This window comes from Caenorhabditis elegans, chromosome I (genome assembly GCF_000002985.6).
Source record: "Caenorhabditis elegans chromosome I".
In the NCBI taxonomy this organism is placed as follows: domain Eukaryota; kingdom Metazoa; phylum Nematoda; class Chromadorea; order Rhabditida; family Rhabditidae; genus Caenorhabditis; species Caenorhabditis elegans.
In genome coordinates this window covers 13263734-13286504 of record NC_003279.8, presented here as the reverse complement: position 1 = coordinate 13286504, position 22771 = coordinate 13263734, and the positions used below count along the sequence as shown (strand labels likewise).

At 36.5% G+C, this 22771-nt stretch overlaps 4 protein-coding genes and 1 pseudogene across 7 annotated transcripts; 3 read left to right on the top strand and 2 right to left on the bottom strand.

Moving 5' to 3' along the window:
* M01E5.3 (RNase NYN domain-containing protein) lies at window positions 1-5659 on the top strand. 3 transcript variants are annotated; one of them, NM_001129024.4, is made up of 7 exons: window positions 1-400; window positions 942-1582; window positions 2269-2731; window positions 3812-3930; window positions 3988-4051; window positions 4104-4181; window positions 4766-5659. In NM_001129024.4, exons 1-7 carry the CDS (start codon window positions 166-168, stop codon window positions 4834-4836), a joined length of 1671 nt encoding a protein of 556 aa, NP_001122496.1. In that variant the 5' UTR covers window positions 1-165; the 3' UTR covers window positions 4837-5659. The 3 variants fall into 3 exon arrangements, with proteins under 3 accessions (NP_001122496.1, NP_001122497.1, NP_493335.1); NM_001129025.4 differs by having other exon boundaries at window positions 6-400; window positions 3806-3930; window positions 4098-4181; window positions 4766-5614; NM_060934.5 differs by having other exon boundaries at window positions 8-400; window positions 3806-3930; window positions 4766-5613.
* A 670-nt stretch (window positions 5660-6329) lies between these two features.
* M01E5.2 (Mitochondrial ribosome-associated GTPase 2) lies at window positions 6330-9537 on the top strand. The gene is made up of 7 exons (NM_001381243.3): window positions 6330-6592; window positions 7345-7414; window positions 7468-7579; window positions 7630-7737; window positions 8004-8074; window positions 8138-8335; window positions 8586-9537. The coding sequence occupies exons 1-7, from the start codon at window positions 6349-6351 to the stop codon at window positions 8857-8859; spliced, it is 1077 nt and encodes a 358-aa protein (NP_001366924.1). The 5' UTR covers window positions 6330-6348; the 3' UTR covers window positions 8860-9537.
* Window positions 9538-10040: 503 nt separating this feature from the next.
* M01E5.1 lies at window positions 10041-12394 on the bottom strand (annotated as a pseudogene). Its single transcript has 10 exons — window positions 12331-12394; window positions 11984-12109; window positions 11715-11930; window positions 11487-11667; window positions 11155-11440; window positions 11002-11078; window positions 10785-10864; window positions 10396-10597; window positions 10271-10349; window positions 10041-10218 (listed from the first exon to the last, which is right to left on the bottom strand). Coding segments are annotated over exons 1-10 (1489 nt in total).
* Window positions 12395-13722: 1328 nt separating this feature from the next.
* vet-6 lies at window positions 13723-16521 on the bottom strand. The gene is made up of 4 exons (NM_060931.10): window positions 16214-16521; window positions 15329-16159; window positions 14934-15269; window positions 13723-14885 (listed from the first exon to the last, which is right to left on the bottom strand). Exons 1-4 carry the CDS (start codon window positions 16503-16505, stop codon window positions 13813-13815), a joined length of 2532 nt encoding a protein of 843 aa, NP_493332.1. The 5' UTR covers window positions 16506-16521; the 3' UTR covers window positions 13723-13812.
* A 4413-nt stretch (window positions 16522-20934) lies between these two features.
* F44F1.4 (SKICH domain-containing protein) lies at window positions 20935-22702 on the top strand (the record flags this gene model as incomplete). The annotated part of the gene is made up of 3 exons (NM_060930.2): window positions 20935-21938; window positions 21995-22488; window positions 22551-22702. The coding sequence occupies 3 exons, from the start codon at window positions 20935-20937 to the stop codon at window positions 22700-22702; spliced, it is 1650 nt and encodes a 549-aa protein (NP_493331.2).
* Window positions 22703-22771: the final 69 nt, after the last annotated feature.

Genomic DNA, 22771 nt, shown 5'->3' with positions numbered 1-22771 from the left:
ATTTCAGGACCCGTCGGTCGGTGAGCTCCTCGCCAAACGTTTTTCATCATTCCCAACATAATCATTGCACCGCCACAGCCGCCGCCGCCACCACCGCAACCAGCACAACAAAATCATCCGTTGGTGGCACGCCGAACAGCCAGCGATCAATCATCAGTGACACCAATGACGATGGTCAAGACGCTGGTAGCGTTGGCTACAGAACGAATGCTTCTGAAGACGAGTGGGCCGACGTTTCTTCGAGGAATTGAGTTTATGTATGCTGCTGGGCTGGCACCGGATCGGCTATCGGTTATGATGACGTCATCACACAAATATGTGCTCCAATTTCACTCGAAATGCGACATTCGACCATTTGCAGCAAACTATCCGAATTTTGGAAGAGTTCTCAGAGGCATTGGTTAGTATTTTGCAAGTCTGCGAAACCTTTGTTGCACTGGACAATAACAATTTTAAAAAATTGAATTCTAATGAAAAATCGTGACTTTCAGTCATTTTGAGCTTAAAATCAGTTAAAAATCTGATTTTTAGAGAATTTTGTGTAGAAAAATGTTGAATAGCAGCAATTTTCAGCTCGAAAATCACTGAAAGTTGTTTTTTTTTTAATTTTTCGGTAGAAAAATGTTGAATTGTATCAATCTGAACCTTTAAATAAGTGAAAAATTGGATTTTTAGAGAATTTTGGGTAGATAAATGTTGAATTTCATCAAAAGTTTAAAATTATTAGAAATTTAATTTTTCGGTGATTTAAATACTAGAGAATCAAGAATTTTCGTCGAAAATTGGAAATCCTCGTGGAGTACACGAGCCTGCGTAAATCGACACAAGAAATCACATCACAGATTCGAAAAAAGTCTCGTTAATTGGCGTTTAAAAGTTAAATGCAAAAAAAATTATGATTTTTTCTATTTTAATATCCTTTAAATTCGATTTTTTTTCAGTGCACGTCCGTGAATGGCGTATAAAATCGATAGAATTTGTGAACGTTGCATTCTACATGCGTGATGTCGACAATCTTGAACGTGCCATTGAGAAGCTCGGCGTCGAGTTGGTACTCCTCCGAAATTGCACATATCCGGGAGTTCAACGTGGCGATGAAGCGGTGAAATTCCTGTCAGCACTGAATCGAAAGAAGCAGGCAGTTGTATGTGAATATGGAGATGATCGACTGAAACATCGAATTGGTAGAAGATCAAGTGGAAATCGAACACGAAGAGCCAGCAGGAATGGACAAGAAATTGTGAATCCAGCAATTGCTCCGGGAGCCGCGGCGGCCGCCCAGCCGGCATTAGAAGCTGCTCCAGCGGCACCTGCAGCAGGAGCAGCAGCTCCAGAAGCAAATGCACCACAAGCAGCTCCGCCAGGCATCAGACGTCCGATTCCACTCAATCCAGATCAAGCTCGTCATATAATTCCCCAGCTTTTGAATCCAGGAGGTGCTCAGCCTGCTCCAGTTCAAGATGGTCCAGTCCGTGGGCCGCCAGGTATCATCAATCAAGGAAGAGTCGTAGTTGGAGCACATGTCTATGAGTTCCGAGCTGCTGATGTGCCCAATGCTGATGGAGTTCCCGCTGTTCATAATGTGAGGGAGTGGATCAGTGAAAAGAAGGCGGAGCATTGTTTTGCAAGACTGCGGCGCGGTTTTTCGTTTTTTTTTTCGGAAAAATGCGAAAAATAGCGAAAAATTAAATTATGTTCAAATTTAACGCTTTTTTTTCTTTTTTTGGCGATCAAAATCAGTGTTGAAACCGAAGAATGCGGATTTTATTTTAAAAAAAGAATTTTTTTGCCAAAATCGCGTTAAAAAAAGAACTACGGAAAAAAAAGTCTAAAATTCAGGAAAACCACAAAAAACAAGAAAAATTGCGAAAAAATGAAAATCCAACTTTCAAAACACCAGTTTTCAATTTTGGCTCCATATTTGAATTCCCTCCAAAATGTGAACTCCCCAACCAATCAGCATCTTCGAGCTCCTCGATTGGTCCAAAAGTGGGCGGAGCAAGTCGTTAATTGGTCGGGGGTTCTCATTTTGGAGGGAATTCAAAATTCAGCCAAAATTGAAAAATCACTTTTTTAGAAGTTGGATTTTTGATTTTTCAGCGGTTTTTCTCCTTTTTCTTTGGTGGTTTTTTTTGAATTTGAGACTATTTTGGATTTTTTCTTTGAAGCAAAACGATGCTCTGCCTTGAAAAATTGCTATCTTGCTGGCTACACCACTGAAAAAAAGTTGAATTTCCATTAAAAAATTGTAAAAAAATTAAATTTCAGATTAACCACCTCCTCAACGTACTCAATGAAAATGCGGGAAATGACGTCAGAGTGATTGTTCTGCCCAGCCGAGTTGGTGAAGGACTTCCGATTCATTTCAACAATAATGATCTGATATTCCGTCATCAAAGTCGACCACAACCTGCTCCACAACAAGCTGCTGCTGCTGCTGCTGCCGGAGCTGCTCCTGCTGTAGCAGTTGGAGCTGAGCCACTACCACAACCAGATGATGTACAGATTGCTCCGATTCCAGCAGATGAGCGGCAGGCACGGTATGCACGTGTTCAAGCACGTCTCGGACATATGATGAATGCGAGAATGCGGCAGAATCAAGAAGATCAGCAATATTATTACGATCAGCAACCGCCGAATTTGATGGTTGTTGGAACGGCTCATGCACATTATCGTAGACACATGAATGCACAAGCTCATCAGCAACAAAGAGAGCCCAGTTGGAATAATTGTGAGCAAGATATGAGAATTCTTGCGAAAAATACGAAGAAAAATGAGAAAAAACCCGAAAAAATGGGATTAAATATCATTAAATTAATTATTTTAATCAATTTTAGCTTTTTTTTATTTTTATAATTTTTCAAAATTTAAAATTTATTGGAACTGTTTTACAAATGTTATAAATTTCACCTTGTAAAAAAATTTCTTTAAAAAATTGATTTTTCAATTAAAAGAAATAATTCTGGGACATTTTACAAAAAAAAATTAGAAACTTCATAAATTTTTACACCAAATTGTAACAAGAATTCAAAAAAAAGACGGCATTGGTTGTAAATTTTAAAATTTATTCCAGAAACCTCAAAAAACCCCCAAAAAACCACATTTCATAAGGAGTTCTTGTGAAAATGCCGAAAAATGGCTAAATTTTCAATTTTTAGCTGTCAAAAATGAGTTTTTATTCAATTATCCCCCATTTCTCACATTTTCAATCGATAGACACCAATATTGTGCTCTTTTGTGCACCTAAACTACCAAAATGTGAAAAATATGGTGATAATTGAACAAAATTGGAGATAAAAGATAAATTAATTTAAATATTTGCTCTAAGAAATTTGAAGTGACCCTAAAAAAATTAAACTTCAACATGAGACTTGTAGAAATGTTCGAAAAGACGTAATTTAGGCTTTTTTCGAACATTTCCACAAGTCTCATGCTGAAGTTTTATTTTTTTTTACCTTTTAGAGCAAAAAGTAGAATCAATTTATAGCTTTATTTTACTCATTCCTAATTTTATTCAATTCACACCATATTTTTCGAATTTTGGTAGCTTATGCCGGTAGGTGCATAAAAGAGCACAATTTTTGAGCATATCGACTGAAAATGCGAGAAATAGGGTAAAAATCGATTAAAAACTCATTTTTGACGACAAAAACACGGAAAATTTGGGACATTTTGCGATTTTAGCCATATTTTCGCTAAAACTCCTTATAAAATGTAATGTTTTGGTGGTGATTTTGAGGTTTTCAGAATAATTATTACAATTTTCAAACAATTTTTCTAATTAAAAATTTATTATATTTTCCAGATGCAGTTGCAAATGCTCCTCCAGCCATAATTCAAAGAAATCTTGATGCTCCAGCTCCAATGTTCGGTGTCGCAGTAAATGAGCCACAAGTTCAACGGAATGGCGATGATTCGAATGACTCTACGGTATTGATTTATTGATTTTTTTTTAATTTTCTAATTCTAATTTCTCAATTTTTTCAGGATCGAGAAGAGATTTACGACGCCGAGCAGCAGAGACAAGAAGCGTTGAGAGATTTGGTGGCTGGTAAGAGCTTAGATTTTTGAAACAAAATTAAATAATTCTTCGAAAGTTTCAGATCCAGAAGCTCAACCAAATTTTGCGCCCGTCGAAGCACAGGCTGTAGATTTGGATATGTTGGAGGAAGAAGGAGAAGGTACGTTGTGTACTACACGAGGAGAAACTTTTTTTTTCAGATTTTGGATGAATTTTTATATTCTCCAAAATCCGAAAAATCCAACAAAAATTTATTTTCGCTTCCTTCTCTGAATTTTTGTTGGCTTTTGATCCGAAAAAGCAAAAAAAAAATTTGACGAAAAACACCAAAAAATGAAACAAAAAATCAATTTTTTTACAAAAACCGAAAAATTGTAATTTTAGACAAATAAAAACCAAAAAAGAAACAATTTTCTACCAGAAACTTTTAGAAAACCAATTTTCGACATAAACTCCGAGAAAAACCAATTTTTGATTTACAAAAAAAAAAACCCGAAAATGCCAATTTCTTACTAAAACTAAAAATAAATAAATAAAAATCCCATTAAAAACTTTTTAAAAACAAATAATCAAAAAAAAAACCAATTTTCGAGAAAACAAACCCGAAAATATCAATTTCTTACAAAAAACCCATAAAAAAATTTTTAAAACAAAATTTAAAAAAATTTCGGTTAAAAAATGTATGCCAAAATTTTAAAAAAATCTAAATTGATTAAAAAAAATAATATCTCTCCAATTTTGCAGACGATGAAGTGATGGAAGTAGGAGGAGTCGACGGACAATTCATGATGGATGGCCGAGCAGTTATGGAATAGTTTTCCCTCGTCCACGGCCACAATCACCTCTTCATTCAACAACTAATCTTTCTCACTAATATATTCTTGATTTTCCCCAAATAATCCCATTTTCTTCTTCATCTCCATTGAATTTTCACGTATCCGGGTAGTATTTAGGATATCATTTCGTTTCAAACCAGTCCCCCCACCACTTTTTTTTTTTTGAAATCTGAAATATTCAGATTTCCCCTGTTATTATTTAATACTGTCACAGTCATTTCTGTACCTTTTTTGAAGTTTTCGCACTGAAAATTTTCCAATTTTTCATTAAAAATAGCCCAATGTGTCGTCGTTTGTGCCTTTTCGGTCCTCCTGTTTTTCTCGAAAAAAAACCCGCTTTTTAAAAACTTTTCTTCATATACTAAAACTTTCAGTAATCCCAGTGTGTGTTCTCTCTTATTCATTTTTTCCCACCAATTTTCATACAAATTTGAAATTGTACAGAATTTTCCCTTTTTTCCTTTTAATTCTTAATGCTAAAATCACTTAATTTTACCCAAAAATAATTTACCATGTCTTCTCTAATTCCCTGTCTCTCTCTCTCTCTCGCTTGATTCACAGTTTGACGTACTCCGCCGAACAATTTCGCTTCTTTTTTTGTTGAAATGTTTTTTTTTCACACCTACATAGCCTATAAGCTCCAATTATTGTGTCTCTCAGCGGCTTATTTGATATATTGTCCACAATATTTCTCGTGTTCCTTCTCCTTCTCGCTGACTTGGAGATTTTGTTTTTCCAATGAAAATGTATTTTAAATTACTTTCAAACGAATTTTTTCAAAACAGTAAAATTTTCGATGGTTTTCCATATTTTTCCCAGAAAAATCGCTAATTTTGATGAGCATTTGAATTGCCGCGCGCTCATTCTTAAGCTCCGCCCATTTTTCCGTGCCGCATTTTCCAGGTTCGGCGCTAATTTTTCGATTAATTTCTTTATTTTCTAGTGAAAAAAAAGGATTTTTGTGGAAAAATTTCAGCCAAAATCCGAAATTTTCTATTTTTTCGGTTTTTTTCGGAGAAAATCAAAAAAAAAAATTATTTAAAAAAATAGTCGAAAAATGTCTTCAAAAGTTGAAAAAACATTAAAAATTAAAATTTTTCCAATTAAAAAAAAACCAAAAAAGTTTCGTTTCTCGCCATTCCGAAAATTTCGAAAAGTGCGGCACGGAAAAGTGGGCGGAGCTTAGAGACAATAAAATTTTATTGATTTGTTCATTTTTTTCATGGATTTTACATTAAAATTCAGTTATAAAATAAAAATAAAAATAAACAAAAAAAATGTCTTCAAACGCTGCAAAAATTTTTTTTCGCCTTTCTGAAAATTTCAACAAAATTCAAAGTGCTGCACGGAAAAATAGGCGGGGCTTAGAGACAACTTTTTGAAAAAATTATTGATTTTTTCATTTTTATATAGATTTTACATCAAAATTCATTTATAAAATTGAAAAAAAATTCTGCAAAATTAAATTTTAGAAAAAATTACTGGAAAAAAATGCGAATTTCCCTGCAAAAATGCTCCAAAACCGCGTGCTCCGTCCTATCAAAACGTCCAATTTTATCGCCGAAAAAGCCGAAATCCGAAGGAGAAGCCACTTCATTTATTGATTATCGACGTGTTAGATGTCAGGCTGGAAATGGTGGAAATGGAATGGTTTCATTTTTTCGTGGATATCGGAAACCATTTGGTGGTCCAGATGGTGGTGATGGTGGACATGGGGGACATGTCGTTTTTCGAGGTACTTATTGCATGCTGAATTATTGGAAAAGCACGAAAAAATCAATTTTTTCAACGAAAAACTCAACCAACTTGGGTCTCGCCACGAAAAAAACTTTTCAGCTACAGTAACCGCAATTTTTGGGATTTCCTTGATTTTTTACATAGTCCAAACTTGTTAAAATTTGAAATAAAAATCAAAAGTGAGTTAGAAAAAAAATAAGCGGGTACGGTAGCTGATTTTCGTGGTGGGACCCGAGACTGTGAAAAATTGATTTTTCAGCAAAAATTTAATAGAACACCGGTGAGCATTCAAGAAAATTGTGAAATTTGGTTTTTTTTCATACGAAAAAAAAAAAATTCAAAAATGGAAATACGTTTTAGTCGTAAATTTTTCATTTTTGAGTGAAATTTTACAATTTTTTAACTCTAAAATTCTGCGGAAACCGATATTTTAACACATTTTCACCTAAAATTTCAAGATTTTCCACTAAAAAGTAGTCTTTTTAACAGTTGAAGTGAATTTTCACAGTTTTTTGATTAATCTTCCGTAAATTACGTTCCATGGTAAAATTTTATAAAATAATAATGAAAAATTGAAAAATGTATAGAAAATTCAATTTTCAGTCAAGCTTTCTGATTTTTAATATAAATTTATTTCAAATTTAGCGCGAAAACTTTGCGATTTATTGAGAAAAATTTAAACTTAGAAAAAAAAAGTTTTTAAAAATTAATTTTAAAGCTACAAATTCTAAAAAAAAATCAAATTTTCAGCCAGTCGCAGTAGTAAAGATCTCTCGACAGTTCACTCAATCGTACGGGCTCAAAATGGAGAATTCGGCAGGTATCCGGCTACCACAAAAAAATCGTAAAAAATCTAATTTCTACATTTTCCAGATCAAAATCATGTCACGGAAAATCAGCAGACCATAAAGAAGTTGAAGTACCTCTTGGTACCGTATTCAAAGCTGATGGGAACACAATTTTTGAGTTAAACAACGAAAATGATGTGAGATTCTCTCGATGGAGCGTACTTACAACATTCAACACTTTTTTTAGATGTTCATTGCGGCACGTGGCGGAGTTGGAGGACGTGGAAATCAGTTTTATGTGTCGAATGAGGTCCGAAAACCATTTAAAGCAGAGTATGGAGGAGAAGGAGAAGAGGTTTTGTTCATATCTCTTTTAATTTCAGTTTGTAGTCGATTTGGAGTTAAAATTCGGAATGAGCGTAAAATTTTGGATCGTAATGATGTGCGACATGACCAGAATAGGCCGGGCCTGCTTTGTGCCTACTTCATGCCTACAGCCTGCCTACCCGTAGGCACAAAGTAGGCATCGGGCATGTCGCACATCGATCCGGGCCTAAATTTTGCGCTGATCCCGAACATGCACTCCGAATTGGGCGAAAAATTCAAATAAAATTTTTTCAGCTAATTTACGACGTGGAAATGCGAGTTATGGCGACAGCAGGCCTGGTTGGATTCCCGAATGCTGGAAAATCGTGAGTTTTTCTGGAAATTTCATATAATTTTCGCGACGAGACCAAAATGTGCTCAATTTTCAGTTCGCTGCTCCGTGCAATTTCCCGAGCCAAACCGAAAGTCGCCTCGTACCCATTTACAACGCTCCACCCGCATATTGGTGTTGTATTCTATGAGGATTTCGAGCAAATCGCGGTTGCCGATATTCCAGGGCTCATTGAGGATTCTCATTTGAACAAAGGGCTCGGAATCTCTTTTTTGAAGCATATCGAACGATGCGAGTAAGGGAACATTCACTGTGTCGATTTACGCAGATCGTGTAGTCCTCGAGGATAAGATTTAGGCTGAAAAACTAGATTTTAGCCTATTTTGGCTCAAGTTCAAGTTCAACAGTAAATTAAACATGTACCAATTCTAATAGTTAAAAAAAAACTGTGAAATCTTTTCCTCGTGGAGTACACGAGCTGAGTAAATCTACAAATGGTCGTGTTCTTCTTCCATGCTAAAAGGTTAAACATATCGTGTTTTCAGATCCCTGTGGTACGTATTGGACTATTCCACTGGATCACTGACAGATCAATACAAAATGCTCCGCGTTGAACTGGAAGGATATCAAAAAGGGCTTGGAGATCGAGCATCAACAATTGTAATCAATAAGATTGATTTATCAGGGAAGAGCCCGGAGGAAGAAGCTCACCACCTCTCTTCACTCTTCCCGAATCTCCCTGTATTTCCTGTTTCTGCACAACAACGGATAGGATTGGAGCCTCTATTAGAGCATCTTAGAGAACAATATGATAAATGATTTAGTTAGATTTTTAATAAATAATTTTATTTTCCGTTGACCTTGAATCCAATTAAACTCAAGTCGCCGTCTCGCAAGAGCCCGATGCGTAGACTTCTTTTTAGTGAACTGCCAGAGTCACTATTTTTAGTGAACTGCCAGAGTCACTTATTTTAGTGAACTGCCAGAGCCACTTATTTTAGTGAACTGCCAGAGCCACTTATTTTAGTGAACTGCCAGAGCCACTTATTTTAGTGAACTGCCAGAGTCACTTATTTTAGTGAACTGCCAGAGCCACTTATTTTAGTGAACTGCCAGAGCCACTTATTTTAGAACAATCTATTTTTCGTGAAACAATCTATTTTTTCGTGTAACAATCTATTTTTTCGTGTAACAATCTATTTTTTCGTGTAACAATCTATTTTTTCGTGTAACAATCTATTTTTTCGTGTAACAATCTATTTTTTCGTGTAACAATCTATTTTTTCGTGTAACAATCTATTTTATCGTGTAACAATCTATTTTTTCGTGTAACAATCTATTTTTTCGTGTAACAATCTATTTTTTCGTGTAACAATCTATTTTTTCGTGTAACAATCTATTTTTTCGTGTAACAATCTATTTTTTCGTGTAACAATCTATTTTTTCGTGTAACAATCTATTTTTTCGTGTAACAATCTATTTTTTCGTGTAACAATCTATTTTTTCGTGTAACAATCTAAATTAGAAAATTCATCTACCGTTCTAAATTGGAAACTTCATCTACCGTTCTAAATTGGAATATATTTTGGAATATATTCTGGAATATATTCTGGAATATACAAGGAAAACCTGGAATCTTCTAGAAAAGTCTGGGAACTTCTAGAAACTTCTGGAAAATTCTGGAAAAAAAATTAAAAAGTTTTAGAGAAACTCAGAATCTTCTGGAAAAATTTAGAAGCTTCTAGACTTTTCTAGGAAAACCGGGAAAATTTTATAAAACTCTAGAATCTGCTAGAACTTTCTAGAAAAATCTGAAGACATCTAGAAACTTCTGAAAACTTCTGGAAAAATCCTAAAATTGCTAGAACGTTTTAGAAAATTCTGGAGACATTAAAAAAAAATTGGAAACTTCATGATTTTCTTAACAGGAAGAATTTCGCCAGGAAAAGGTGTAACTGCGCAAAAGGCACAAAAAGCAATTAGAGAGTTATTGAAACAATTTGTGTAAGCCATTATTTATTTTCTTTTCTAAAACAATGAAACTATAAATTATCGAATATTTTCCGCCACAATCTTTGCCTCCTTTTTCAAATCTCTTCTCCAGCAGAAGACAAGTATTAGAGAGGTGAATCCTAAGAGACCAGTCGGGAATAAAAAGAGCCAGTATTCCAGATCACGCTGAAAGAATTTTTTGCTGAAACTGCAAACTGAAAAAAAAGGAAAAACTTACATCATAATATGTGTGGCATCGTTGAATTCCGCGAAATTCTCGAACGCAAACCAAACTCGAGGAGATCTCCATGCAGTCACTGGAAATTTATTATAGAGTACGGGTACTTCACCCCTCAACCTCACCTATTACTGGTACTGTACACCCGGGACGCTTGAATCGGCGTCGACCACCGATCGCTTCTTGTCATTCCCAAAACGGTATTCAATTTTGGATCGCAATAAACCATTGTCAAATTGGAAGGAATATCCGAAGTATCCGAGCATGTAAGATTATAGTACCATGGAGATTCGGCATAAACTCGTAGAATGTTATTTTCCAATGCAACTAGAAATTAGAATGATTCTTTCAAATTTTTGAATAGTTTCAAAAAGTCTCTCTCTCTCACTGACCACCGCTTGGCCAATCAAACTTTGGTTCTAGATTGTCGTTGTTAAATTATTTAAATCTTCCAGCCTTGTTAAACTTTCCTAACTGAGGTCTCATCTAATCTAAAATCTGACAAAAATCTCACAGCAACGCAGTCCTTATCACTTTTACATCCAAAATGCTTGCCACGTTGATAAAGAGCCGTCTCGGAGCATAGAATTTCGTCTGGAAATCAGTGAATCAGTTGTATCTTAGTTGATCTCCTAACGTGCCTACAAGGCATGCCTATGCCCAGGTAAGTAGGCATAATTAGGCATGTCGCGTAGGAACTTTTTCCCTGAATGGAAGGGCGGACTACTCACACCCAACGCAGATGTTTTCGCTCTTTGAGATATTGAATTCAATAGCAGCCGATGCATCAATTGGTTCGCATTGATAGCTGAAAAATTACGAACTTTTACAGGGAAAAACTTATAGGCAGGCAAGTAGGCATGACAAAAAACCACAAAACTCACGAGAACCACTTCATCCCAAGCTCATCACACTGTTCATCGCTGGTACATCCACCTTGGGAATTCTCAACAAAGAAAGCTTCCCGGGCACCAGCGGAGCGAATCAAGGAGCCAACAATCGGTGTGCACACTCCAAGGGTCATATTTCCATACTGAAGAGGTGCCTGACAAAATGTTGCAGTATTGAAACAATCCCGTTGGGTTCGACACAACTGGCCGACTTCCAGATCATAATTGTCTTGAAATTGCAGATACAAGGGCTTGAACCCGTCGCGATTGGCGAATGGGTCTGAAAATTTTCCTTTTTTACTTAAAGCATGTTTGTTCAAGCTCACGCAGAAAGCACATTCTCTGAACTCCATTAAATTGATCTGCTCGTCCATTGCATTCCTTTTCAAACCAACTTCAAATTCACCGGGTTCCGGATTTTCCCACAGTACTCATTTGCAGAACATTCGCTTGTACAACATGATTTGAGGAGACTCGCGTTGTCGCTTGTTTGATATAGATCCCATCCTGGAAAGGGGAATCAGAACTTATAAGCATCGATATTTTTTGCATACCTATTGGTAGTGAGTACTTGTCCTCCATCAATGCTCCAGACTCTCTTCCAAATAAGAAATCACTGAACGGTTTGGGGCAACAGAGGAGGTTTTTGCTTGAAAAAGCACGTTGAGGATATGAAATGTTTGACTTTTCAGTACAAAAAGCTATTATCGACTCCGTAGCCTCTTCATAATCCTTTCCGAATGGCATTGAAGTTTCAGTGCAGCTAGCTTCTGAAAGAATAAAATGCAATGGGTCCCCATGGGGGAGATACGAAGAAACTTACTGCAACATCCGAATTTTGTCTCATTATTGCTTATGCGTTTTGGAATATCTCGATAGCAAAACTCTCCATTCGGGCATTCTTGAAGATCAGAGCACCAATTGTCTACTATACTTCCGTCAGGACATTCTGAAACGAGTAGTTAAAAGGAAGGGATCTTTGGGTAGGCCAGTTCCGTTATCGTTTAAGATCGGAAATGGGTTTGAATCCCTTATAGATGTAATGCCAAAATGAATGCTGACAGCTTGAAAATTTAAAAGGCCAGTTTTATTTTTTGGTTTTCCGGGCCAGAGGCGGGCCACTTGACTTGACCTTCAGACAGCTCGAAATTTTCAAAAGTCAACACTTACTTATCGTCTGAAGACTTGCACTTGAAGCGAGCAACAAAATATCGATGATTAGATTTAGATTCATTAAAAATTTATAGATTTTCGTTCACTTGGATACGGAAAAAGTTGAAAGTAAAGTAAAGGCTCTGTTCGTGGCAAGATCTGGAGAAGTTCACGTGATTTTTCTTGAACTCTTTTTCAATAAAATTCAATAAAATAAGTTAATTAAGTTTTTTGTATATACTCAAACAAACATGTTTTAAGTAAAAAAAGAAAGTTTTCAGACCCAATCGCCAATCGCGACGGAAATATCAGAAATTTCTCTGTCAATCTATTTTTTGTCTGTCAATCTATTTTTTGTCTGTCAATCTATTTTTTCGTCTGTTAAAATATTTTTCGTCTGTCAATCTATTTTTCGTCTGTCAATCTATTTTTTCGTCTGTCAATCTATTTTTTCGTCTGTCAATCTATTTTTCGTCTGTCAATCTATTTTTTCGTCTGTCAATCTATTTTTTCGTCTGTCAATCTATTTTTTCGTCTGTCAATCTATTTTTTGTCTGTCAATCTATTTTTTCGTCTGTCAATCTATTTTTCGTCTGTCAATCTATTTTTTGTCTGTCAATCTATTTTTTCGTCTGTCAATCTATTTTTCGTCTGTCAATCTATTTTTTCGTCTGTCAATCTATTTTTCGTCTGTCAATCTATTTTTTGTCTGTCAATCTATTTTTTCGTCTGTCAATCTATTTTTCGTCTGTCAATCTATTTTTTGTCTGTCAATCTATTTTTTGTCTGTCAATCTATTTTTTCGTCTGTCAATCTATTTTTTTCGTCTGTCAATCTATTTTTCGTCTGTCAATCTATTTTTTCGTCTGTCAATCTATTTTTTCGTCTGTCGACAGACGACAATTTTTCCAATTTAAAAAAATCATATCTAGCTTTAAACTAACATTTTCAAAAATCCCTGTCATTTTGTTGCAAATTTTGTGGTCTTTCAGAATTTGGAAACCAAATTTGAAAAAGTTTCATATTCACTGAGTTCAAGCAGAAAAAGTGGAATGTCAGTCATACCGTTTAGTGGACAAATTCAAATTGAGACGTGTATCAATGTTTGAGACACACCTGAAACATGTTTTAGTCTAGGGTAGGGCTGTCTACGGTAGACGTCGCGCCTAGGCTCTATTTCCCTCCGACACCCTCTTCCCAACTTGACCTCCCGGAGACTATAGCTCGTCCAATTGGTCATTTTACTTTTTCGTCCACTCATTATTTCATTTTTTCTCTTCCCCTACTTACCTAGGTCTGGCTCGAAAGTATTTTAAGAATCTCAGTGGCCCTATTCGGGGAACCTAAGCCATTGCTTCTAATAAAATTTGCTTCTTATAAATTGCTTCTAATAAAATTGCATTCTAATAAAAAAACATAATTTATTGAAATTAATTATCAAAAAAGGACAGGTCAGAACAATGAAAATCAAATGGAAATATTGCAAAAATGAATATATTTTCAGATGCCGGTAGTTCCAGCCGAATTATTACATCTCATCGCATACAACGTGTAGACTTTGGCGCTGGGAAGTTCCATATAACCATTGTGAAGCCCGTTGAGTTGCTCCTTCTTAATTCTTCCATTAACATCCTTCATAAAAATTGTGAATGGGTGATTTGGAGCAGAAACGGTGAAAAGCACTGTTGAGCTATGGGCCTTCGATGAATCGTAGACGATTTCCGGACATGTAACTTGATAGAAACATTTTCCTGTCACGCAATACATATACTTCTCAATCTCCTTTGTGAAATCGTTGAAGACATGAATTACATAGGTTTTGATAGAATCAGCGTACTCTGCGTATAATGGACACAAGTGCCATTCCTCAACATTTAATGGGCATCCCGAACAGTTGAGTTGCTCGAATTGCTGTGTAGATGGGTTGAATGCGTACTTGAGATAATGTCCCAATCGACTGGAGAAGATATAGAGAGCACTCTGACTGTATGTTGGACACCAGCGGATTGTGGATAATGGAAGAGTACTGGATGGTTCTTGAACCATCTCCACACCCTCCAGCTCCTTCATCAAAAGAGTTCTCACTTCAACACTCGGAATCTTCACATACTTTCCATATCTGAACTCCAGCTTCTTCACACCAAATCGTGACTTTTGGATGATCACTTGATCATCTCCATCTCCATTGACTGCTGCTACAAAATCAGTGTTTTTCGGTCCTTGAGCTGGTTGCACCTCCGGATAGTTCACTTGCTCGAATCCCCCAGTCTTGAAGCTGAACATGTACTGCTCATCTTTTTGCTTTGTCACCATATTGTCCATGAAAATCACGAAATTGGAGATTTTCTCGTTCCAAACTGCACACGTGGGGAATAAGTGGTTTTCTTGAACTCTTGGAACACAGGCAAGACACTTGTGCTGCTCGAATTTCTCCTCTTGATGATTGTAGGTGTATACGTGAGAAGGTCTCTTCCAGCAATAGACACTGTAAGTTGTGACATTTCTTGATGTGCAATGACGGATCCTGATTGGAGAAGAGTGTTGTCTGTTGGTGCACATCCGAGGATTACATTCTGAAAATAATAATATGATTAAAAGATTTGTGGTACTTAATTAGTTACCTTGTCTCGCACCATATCCTGGGGCTTCGGACCAGACAACTGGAGCAGAGGTGGGTGCTGATTCCTGGGTAGTTTCTGGAGTTACTTCTGTTGGCTCTGACTGTGATGTAGATTCTACATTTGTGGTCGAAATGTTTTCTTCAGTAATCTCTGAGGCTTCAACGAACGCATTATTGAGCAATGAGTTCACTTCTTGACTTTCAGAATCAAAACAAGAAGCAAGTGTCTGAGAAGTCTGAAGTTCATAAAGCCTCAAAGCTTGACGATGAAACTCGACCATCTGTTTTTCGGAATCTACACCAGGGTGGTGTACTAGATCCGGATATGATGTGATGTCTGCAAAAAGATTTTATAATTAATTATAGTTTCGTATATTAATAAATATATTAAATTACCTTGGTTTATATCGGAACTTTCAGAGTTGAACCAAGAAACTGGGGCCGAGGTGAGCGGTGATGTCTGGGTAGTTTCAGGATCTAGTTGAGTTGCTGGATCTACATTTGAGGTAGAAATGCTTTCTGGAGCAATCTGTGAGGCTTCAGTGGTTTGAGTCGGTGTCTTCTTGGTACGAATGCCGGACAGATTCACTATTTCATTGAACAACGGGATTAATTCGCTGGATGCCGGCTTTAGCAGATCCAAAAGTTGATCTTCTGATTCCTTTAAACGACAGATCTCTGCATACTTTGAAGCACGCTCTTTGACATCTTTATCAGACTCCATCGGATATTCATTAAGATCCTTGCAAAGCTCATTGGTTGTTTTCCGATAAGCCTCTTCTACCGCTTCTAAGTGTTTCCTGCTTGCATTAACCGCTTCACAGTATTTTAGAAAACCAGTAGAAGCATGCAAATTCAGTACTGTCATGAAGTCTTTTCGAGCGTTTGACAGCTCGCGGCGCTTGGGAAAATATTCTGCGAAGAGCTGTATGGTAGCAGCTGTCAATCCAGTTGAGCGATCTTTTAATACCGCTGAATCACCAATCTTTGCATACTTCGAAGCTTGACGTTGAAGCTCTACCATCCGCTTTTCGAAATCTTCATCAGCGGTCGATTTCTTTGGTTCGGCAACATATTCATTTCGAACCAAGGGTGGTGGAAGTGTAGAGTTGTATCGTTGAGTTGGGATAAAAACTCCGTCTCTGATGGCTTCTTCTCGGAATTCGGCATCCAGAACAGCTTTTTTGGCGGCTAAATCTTGATCATTGGTTGAAGATGGATTGCTTTCTGAAATTAAAGGATTAGAAAATCTATAATCTTCAAAGAGTAATGAAAACTGACCTCGATTTTTAATAGAACAAGATTCCGGACTCTCCCTCACTGCATCCGCGAATGAACGGCGAACCATATGAAATTCTTCTACTTTGCTCTGATGAGCTTTTTGTGCCGCTTGAACATTCTTCCAGCATGTGTTAACAACTTCAAGGTGATTTTGAGAGCCAGTAGACTTGTGCATGTTTCTTGCAGCCACATAGTCTTTTTGTGCCTTTTCCAGATCTTTGACCATTTCAGAACGTTCGCGATTGAGTTGTGAGAGAGCAGATTTCAATTCAAGTGCAGAGTTGGAACTCATCGTTGGAGTTTACTTTCTGGAAATTGAAGATAATTAGAATCTTCTAGACAAGACAATACGACAAAACAGGTAACAGAAAAATAAGGAAAATAATTGAAAAAAGGAAAGAAAAAACCAGCTCACCAACCAGGAAGGGCAGTTGAAGATTGAATGACTGGAAGACTGAGTGGTAAGGTGCCTGAAATCTGTCAGACTCCATTTGCGCGTTTTGGGTTATCGATTACCCATAAAGTGATTTATCTGGACAAAGGAGGAGCCTGCCATTGTCTGAAAAGGAGACGATGGCAACCCTCTTATAGTGGAGTCCCAGGAGACCGAATATCTAGAAAAACACTGAGCATCTGTCAAATGACACTAATATTCTCCCACTCTTGCAATAAATTGGGACGTACAGTCAAGTCTGTTTTGCTGAATTACAGTGCCTTTTCTTTTAATGTTTCATCTTACTTTGCCAAGCAATTTCAAACTAGGGTATACAGTGCGTCCAACTTCTATAGCACCCCCCTCCAATTTGGCGGTTTGGAGCTTCTCAAAATATTTTTTGAAAAAGTGCTAGTGCAGTTCGATAGCAAATGTTGAAAAACCTATGCTCCCCAATTTTCATTATGATATCTCAAAAATCACAGGAATTAGGTCAAAATATCGGAAAAATGGCCGTCCAACTTCTATAGCACCCCCTCTGATTTTTGGCAATTTTCGGTAAAATCGGGGTTTTCTTCTTAATTAATAAATTTATTTTGTGAATAACTTTACAACAAAATGTTCAGACGGTTTCATTTTCACATTTAAAAAATAAATATAACCCCTGAAAACACGTGGAACGCCTAGGATTGTCCTGGAACGTTCGTATTTGCTTCAGAGGCCATTTCTCGGCTCCCAATGATTTTCGCAGCACCAAACTTGACCAAAATGATCTTCCCCACCTATTTATTACTATTCAAATAATTGTTGAAAACATTTATTCATATGAACCAAATGGTAAAGGGAGCAACTGCAGTGATTTTCAAAAGGCTTGATTTAACTATGAAAACTAGCGTTTGGAGGCGCAGAGCTGAAGGTTGGTAATACATTTTCGACTAAGAATTACTAAATTATAGCAAAAAAAAAAAATTATATTATGTGAACATCAAATCTGTGGAAATCCATGGATACATCAAATGCTAGACATCTACATTCACCGATTCAGGTTTTGTCTGTTAGCTTTTAGGTTCTTTGACCATAGAAATATTCAATGAGCAAATTCGCTAAATTTCAGTTGAGTTATAAATACAGCTAGAAAAATCGCCATTCAGAAAGTTATATCTTACTTTCGTCTTTAAAATTTTCGCGTGTTAGCTTGAGAAAAATACTTGCGGCCTCGCTTTGCCTTTGTCCTCTTTTGAGCGGTCTCATGAACTTTTCCGAATAAATTTTCGAAGACTTCTAATCAAAATCAAAGCTTCAAGGATATTTGAACCGGATGAGCTAAAATTCTGTACAATAGGAAGTCAAAACCATCAGCTCTGCGCCTCCAAACGCTAGTTTTCATAGTTAAATCAAGCCTTTTGAAAATCACTGCAGTTGCTCCCTTTACCATTTGGTTCATATGAATAAATGTTTTCAACAATTATTTGAATAGTAATAAATAGGTGGGGAAGATCATTTTGGTCAAGTTTGGTGCTGCGAAAATCATTGGGAGCCGAGAAATGGCCTCTGAAGCAAATACGAACGTTCCAGGACAATCCTAGGCGTTCCACGTGTTTTCAGGGGTTATATTTATTTTTTAAATGTGAAAATGAAACCGTCTGAACATTTTGTTGTAAAGTTATTCACAAAATAAATTTATTAATTAAGAAGAAAACCCCGATTTTACCGAAAATTGCCAAAAATCAGAGGGGGTGCTATAGAAGTTGGACGGCCATTTTTCCGATATTTTGACCTAATTCCTGTGATTTTTGAGATATCATAATGAAAATTGGGGAGCATAGGTTTTTCAACATTTGCTATCGAACTGCACTAGCACTTTTTCAAAAAATATTTTGAGAAGCTCCAAACCGCCAAATTGGAGGGGGGTGCTATAGAAGTTGGACGCACTGTATAATGACTTGCCTGTACGATAAAAGTTTACTTTTTTGTAGGGGTAAACAATGTGATCAGCTACCAGAATCTGAAATAAAATTCTGCCCAAAACCTCTGGAAATCTGTAACTTTTCTTCTGAAAAAGTATCACTGCTTTCTGTAGATAATAACTTTTCGCACAGCGCCCCAAATCGGGAGAGTTGTGAAAATCGAGAATTGAAAAGTCCAACGGAGCGCGCTTGCACACTTTTACGGTATTAAATGAATTTCACGCGAAATTTCGCGATTATTCGAGTTTTCAAGATGAAATTTGGAAAAAATAATTAAATATTGGGATTATTATTGCTTTAAAAAAGTTTTAAAAAACATTTTATTGAACAAATTCAATATTTGGTTGATTTATCATTGATTTTCGAACCGATTAGAACAAGTTAACTCTATGACAAAATTTCTACGCGAAACCAATTTTTCAAGCATCAATATGCGTGATTCCAATTTTTAAACGTCAGCTTGATAGAAATAACACGGTTTCAAGTCTTGAAATTGCTCAAAAATACCCAAATCAACGGAAACTGTTTAGTTGGCAGTTGATCTTCACTAAACCAACACTAAATGTTCAGATGAAATCAAAACTTGTTTCATCATTTGAAAAAACATTTTTGAATCATTGTTCCTCACAAAAATCAGATGATAAGTAGTTTTGCATGATGAGAATCCATATGATTCTTCATATGCGCATAGCTATAGATACTGTAACTTCGACAACTCCTATCTCCTCAGAGAGGCAAGATATCAAAAAGTGATTAACTAAGAAATTGTAGAACATATTAAAAACTATAACAATTAATTAAAATCATGTGTTTACCTTTCAAGATGAGGGAGTTAGAGCAGCCAGTAGAATAACAAAAAGTATGCAATACAAATGTAAGTCTAACTCCCCCATCTTGATGGATAAAAACGTAGGTTAAATTGAATATCATAGTTTTTGATGTGCTCTACAAGTTTTCAGTTGATCACTTTTTCATATCTCGCCTCTCCGAGTAGATAGGAGTTATCGAAGTTGAGGTATCTAGAGCCGTAGAGGGTAGGAAGAACCTGATGGTTCCTTATTAAGGAAAAGAAAATATAACACGAAACTTGTAAAAAATGTTAATTTGAACATTTGCGTAAGTATTTGAGCCATTTTTAAGGAAAATTGGAGAGCAAAACTTACATAAGAAACTTGGCGTGTCATAGATCACTTGGTAGATTGGAACATTGAAATTTGATCAGAACTATTTTTATTTTTAGTGATTTTGCTTGATTTATAGCTTTATTCTATTGAAATCTTTGATTTCATAAAAGTTTTTAAACCAATTTTGCAAGATTTCCCTTGATAAATGTTGCTTTACTTTTTTATCGATTTCGTTGTAAAGAAAAATCATTTTTCGGTGTTATCAGTCAAATTAATGACTAAAACTCTGTAAAAAGATTCAAACTAATAATAAAAATTCTAAAATTAAACATTTATGCAATAAATTGCTCTAAAATCAATTTTTATTTGCAAAATTCTGTGTTTGGTCAAAAAAAAATTTCAGATTCGCCGAAATTCAGAGCTAATTTCGAGCTTATTTGGGGAAAAATTTATGTTAAAATGAAGTAAATCGCATCGCGAACAGTCTCTGGGCGGTCCCGCTTGTTGAAAATTGCTTTAAAATCCCTAAAATCCAGCAGAAACGCGATATTTTACTGTTTTTCTATACATTAATTCCAATTTGTGCGACGTCTGCAGCAAACGCGCTCCCGCGCCAAAACCACTTTTTTCGCTCTTCTCTCCCTATTTGAGGCGCTGTGTTTTCCACAAAAATATTTATCGAGATACAATTTGGCACCTGTAGAGGCTACAATTTTTATATTTCAAAAGATAAGTTTTGTAAATGTGTTCTTATTTTTAGTCAGGTTTTCAGTCAATTACAATTCAAACATTTATTGAAGATTGCGTTCCCAGAATAGTCTATTTATGACGTCATCTTCGCATTTTTGCAGGTTTATTATTCCAACAGTATTGCTGGAACGTATTTTTATATGTTTTCAGCTGCAATTTTTTTCATGAGAAACTACAATCTACAGAGAGGGGTCACCACATCTTCCCGATACCTCTCACAATTCCAACACACTCTATCGATTACCTTCTGCACAGCCTTGCACAGCGTCCAACCGTCTTACACGTTGCAATGCACTATCCTTTCATTCATTCCCTGTAGGTCGGCTTGGAGCAGGCCGGTTTTCTTTAGCTCTCCTATTTGTTCATGGTTTATTTTTTGGCTTGGCAATCTTGCATCTTCCATTCAACTCATCAAAAATGTATTCAATTTCAGAAATCATTTCTATCATGGATACCTCGATTAGGTCTACCTTTTCCATGTCTTCCGCTTCCTCTGACTATGCCCACGAGCTTCCGTATGCTCGAATTCCGGGATCCGAACCAGTACCTCGTCCTCTCAAATGGTCCATTCACAAGTGCTCTTCTACGAATATGAGTACGATTGGATTAGAACATTCCGATGGTCGTGTTTACTTCTTCGAGTTCTGCGCAGAAAATGACACCATCTTACCTCATGTGTGCTCTTGCCAGCCTGACGTTACCGAGAAGGACCTCTTTCCTGACTACGCTGTCTGGTGTGAGGAGATCGAAGACCATGTGATTTTTGCGTTTAACTCGATGTCAAACAAGATGGAACAGTTTGTCTATTCCTTCGAAACTCACAGTTTTGTGGAAATCGAACGTCCGGAGTTGGTTTACAATCGGGGAAATTCCACGCTGGGTTCTATCGTTACAGCCTTGAGTGGTGAAAAGGAGACTATTGTGATTGAAAGAGATGAAAATGGAGCAATGAAGTCAAGATCGTCTGTGCATGGAGATAACTCGCAAACTCCAGTCGATACATTGGTAATGCAAAGCATTGAAAAGAATGAATTGGCTGTAAATAAAGATGAAGAAGTCACAAATATCAGTAATGAATTTGGATGCTTGGACTACTTGGAAAGTCTTCCAGAGTTGAGGATTCAAAGATGCTCAAAATTGTGCGGAGATATTGTTCAAGTTGTTTCCAAGACAACTGGTAGTTATTCAACTTACAATTATACAATCTACACCGGAAAGTTCAACAACACAAACAAAGTTTACTGCACCAGTTGCAATTCTGTGACCTCTGAGAAGCACCTAAAACCACAGTATTCTGTTCACTCGGAAGCTTTGGATGCCCGTGTTATTCACTGTCGCAACTCCTTAACCAATGATATTGAGCAGTATACTTACAACCCAGATACTAATGCATTCGAGCAAGTATATTGTAAGGAACTTGCCTATGATCCAAGTCGAATCAGCAACGCTACGTTGGCTATACTTTCCCTGAAAATTTTTCGGATAATGGAACTGTTGTTATTAGCAGAAACGATTACGAAGCAATTCAGAAGGAAAAGTATTCGAGCATCACGGATGAGTATGTTGTTCTTCCAGCAGCACCGGTGAAGACATTTGCTGTGAGAATTCAAGAAGAGAAACAGAAGAAGCTGGATGAAGAGGAACAACAGAAGGTGTTGAAGATTCAAGAACTGGAGAAACAAAAGGATGAACAAATTATGAAATCAATGTTGGAACTGGAAGATATGAAGAAGTTATTGGAAGAGAAAGATGAGAAGATTCTGATGCACGTGGGTAAACAACGTGTCATGAAATTTGATATGGATATTCTGAAAAATAAGTTAGACGAAAGTATTATGAAAATAAAAGAAGCAAATGATCATAATCTGGAATTGGAGAAAGCAAAACTCATAGCATTTGAAGCATCGAGAGAGGAGAAAAAACAGTATGACATTCTGAAGAATACCCTGAAGGAGAAAGAAGATCTGATTGAGAAATTGAAGGCCCAAATCGCGGCGAAAGGTATGCATTTGAATGATGATTTTTTTCTAAAAAAAAACATTGCTAGTTCTACATTTTTCCAGATCAAAATCGGCAGCGCACTCAAAACTTCAATGCTCACAGCAATCCCATGTTCGGAGTTCAGCCTCCAGCGATGATTGCCGCTAATCCGTATGCATGCCCATACATCGTCCAGGTGGACCAACCACAGCTTCATTGTTGGAGTTCCAAATAAATATGTGTTTTTTTTTTCAATTTTTGTGTTTTTTTCTCCGTGTCCCTATGTTTCAACTATTTTTTAAAC

Excerpts from the sequence above, each read along its gene's own strand:
- M01E5.3 (NM_001129025.4), top strand. The coding sequence starts at position 166 with ATGACGATGGTCAAGACGCTGGTAGCGTTGGCTACAGAACGAATGCTT. Across the intron at positions 3,931-3,987 it reads ATGATTCGAATGACTCTACG|GATCGAGAAGAGATTTACGA; the intron begins GTATTGATTTAT and ends CAATTTTTTCAG. Across the intron at positions 4,052-4,097 it reads GTTGAGAGATTTGGTGGCTG|TTTCAGATCCAGAAGCTCAA; the intron begins GTAAGAGCTTAG and ends ATTCTTCGAAAG.
- M01E5.2 (NM_001381243.3), top strand. The coding sequence starts at position 6,349 with ATGCGAATTTCCCTGCAAAAATGCTCCAAAACCGCGTGCTCCGTCCTA. Across the intron at positions 7,415-7,467 it reads CAAAATGGAGAATTCGGCAG|ATCAAAATCATGTCACGGAA; the intron begins GTATCCGGCTAC and ends TACATTTTCCAG. Across the intron at positions 7,580-7,629 it reads AGTTAAACAACGAAAATGAT|ATGTTCATTGCGGCACGTGG; the intron begins GTGAGATTCTCT and ends CACTTTTTTTAG.
- vet-6 (NM_060931.10), bottom strand. The coding sequence starts at position 16,505 with ATGAGTTCCAACTCTGCACTTGAATTGAAATCTGCTCTCTCACAACTC. Across the intron at positions 16,160-16,213 it reads TTGTTCTATTAAAAATCGAG|AAAGCAATCCATCTTCAACC; the intron begins GTCAGTTTTCAT and ends CTTTAATTTCAG. Across the intron at positions 14,886-14,933 it reads AGGATATGGTGCGAGACAAG|AATGTAATCCTCGGATGTGC; the intron begins GTAACTAATTAA and ends TATTATTTTCAG.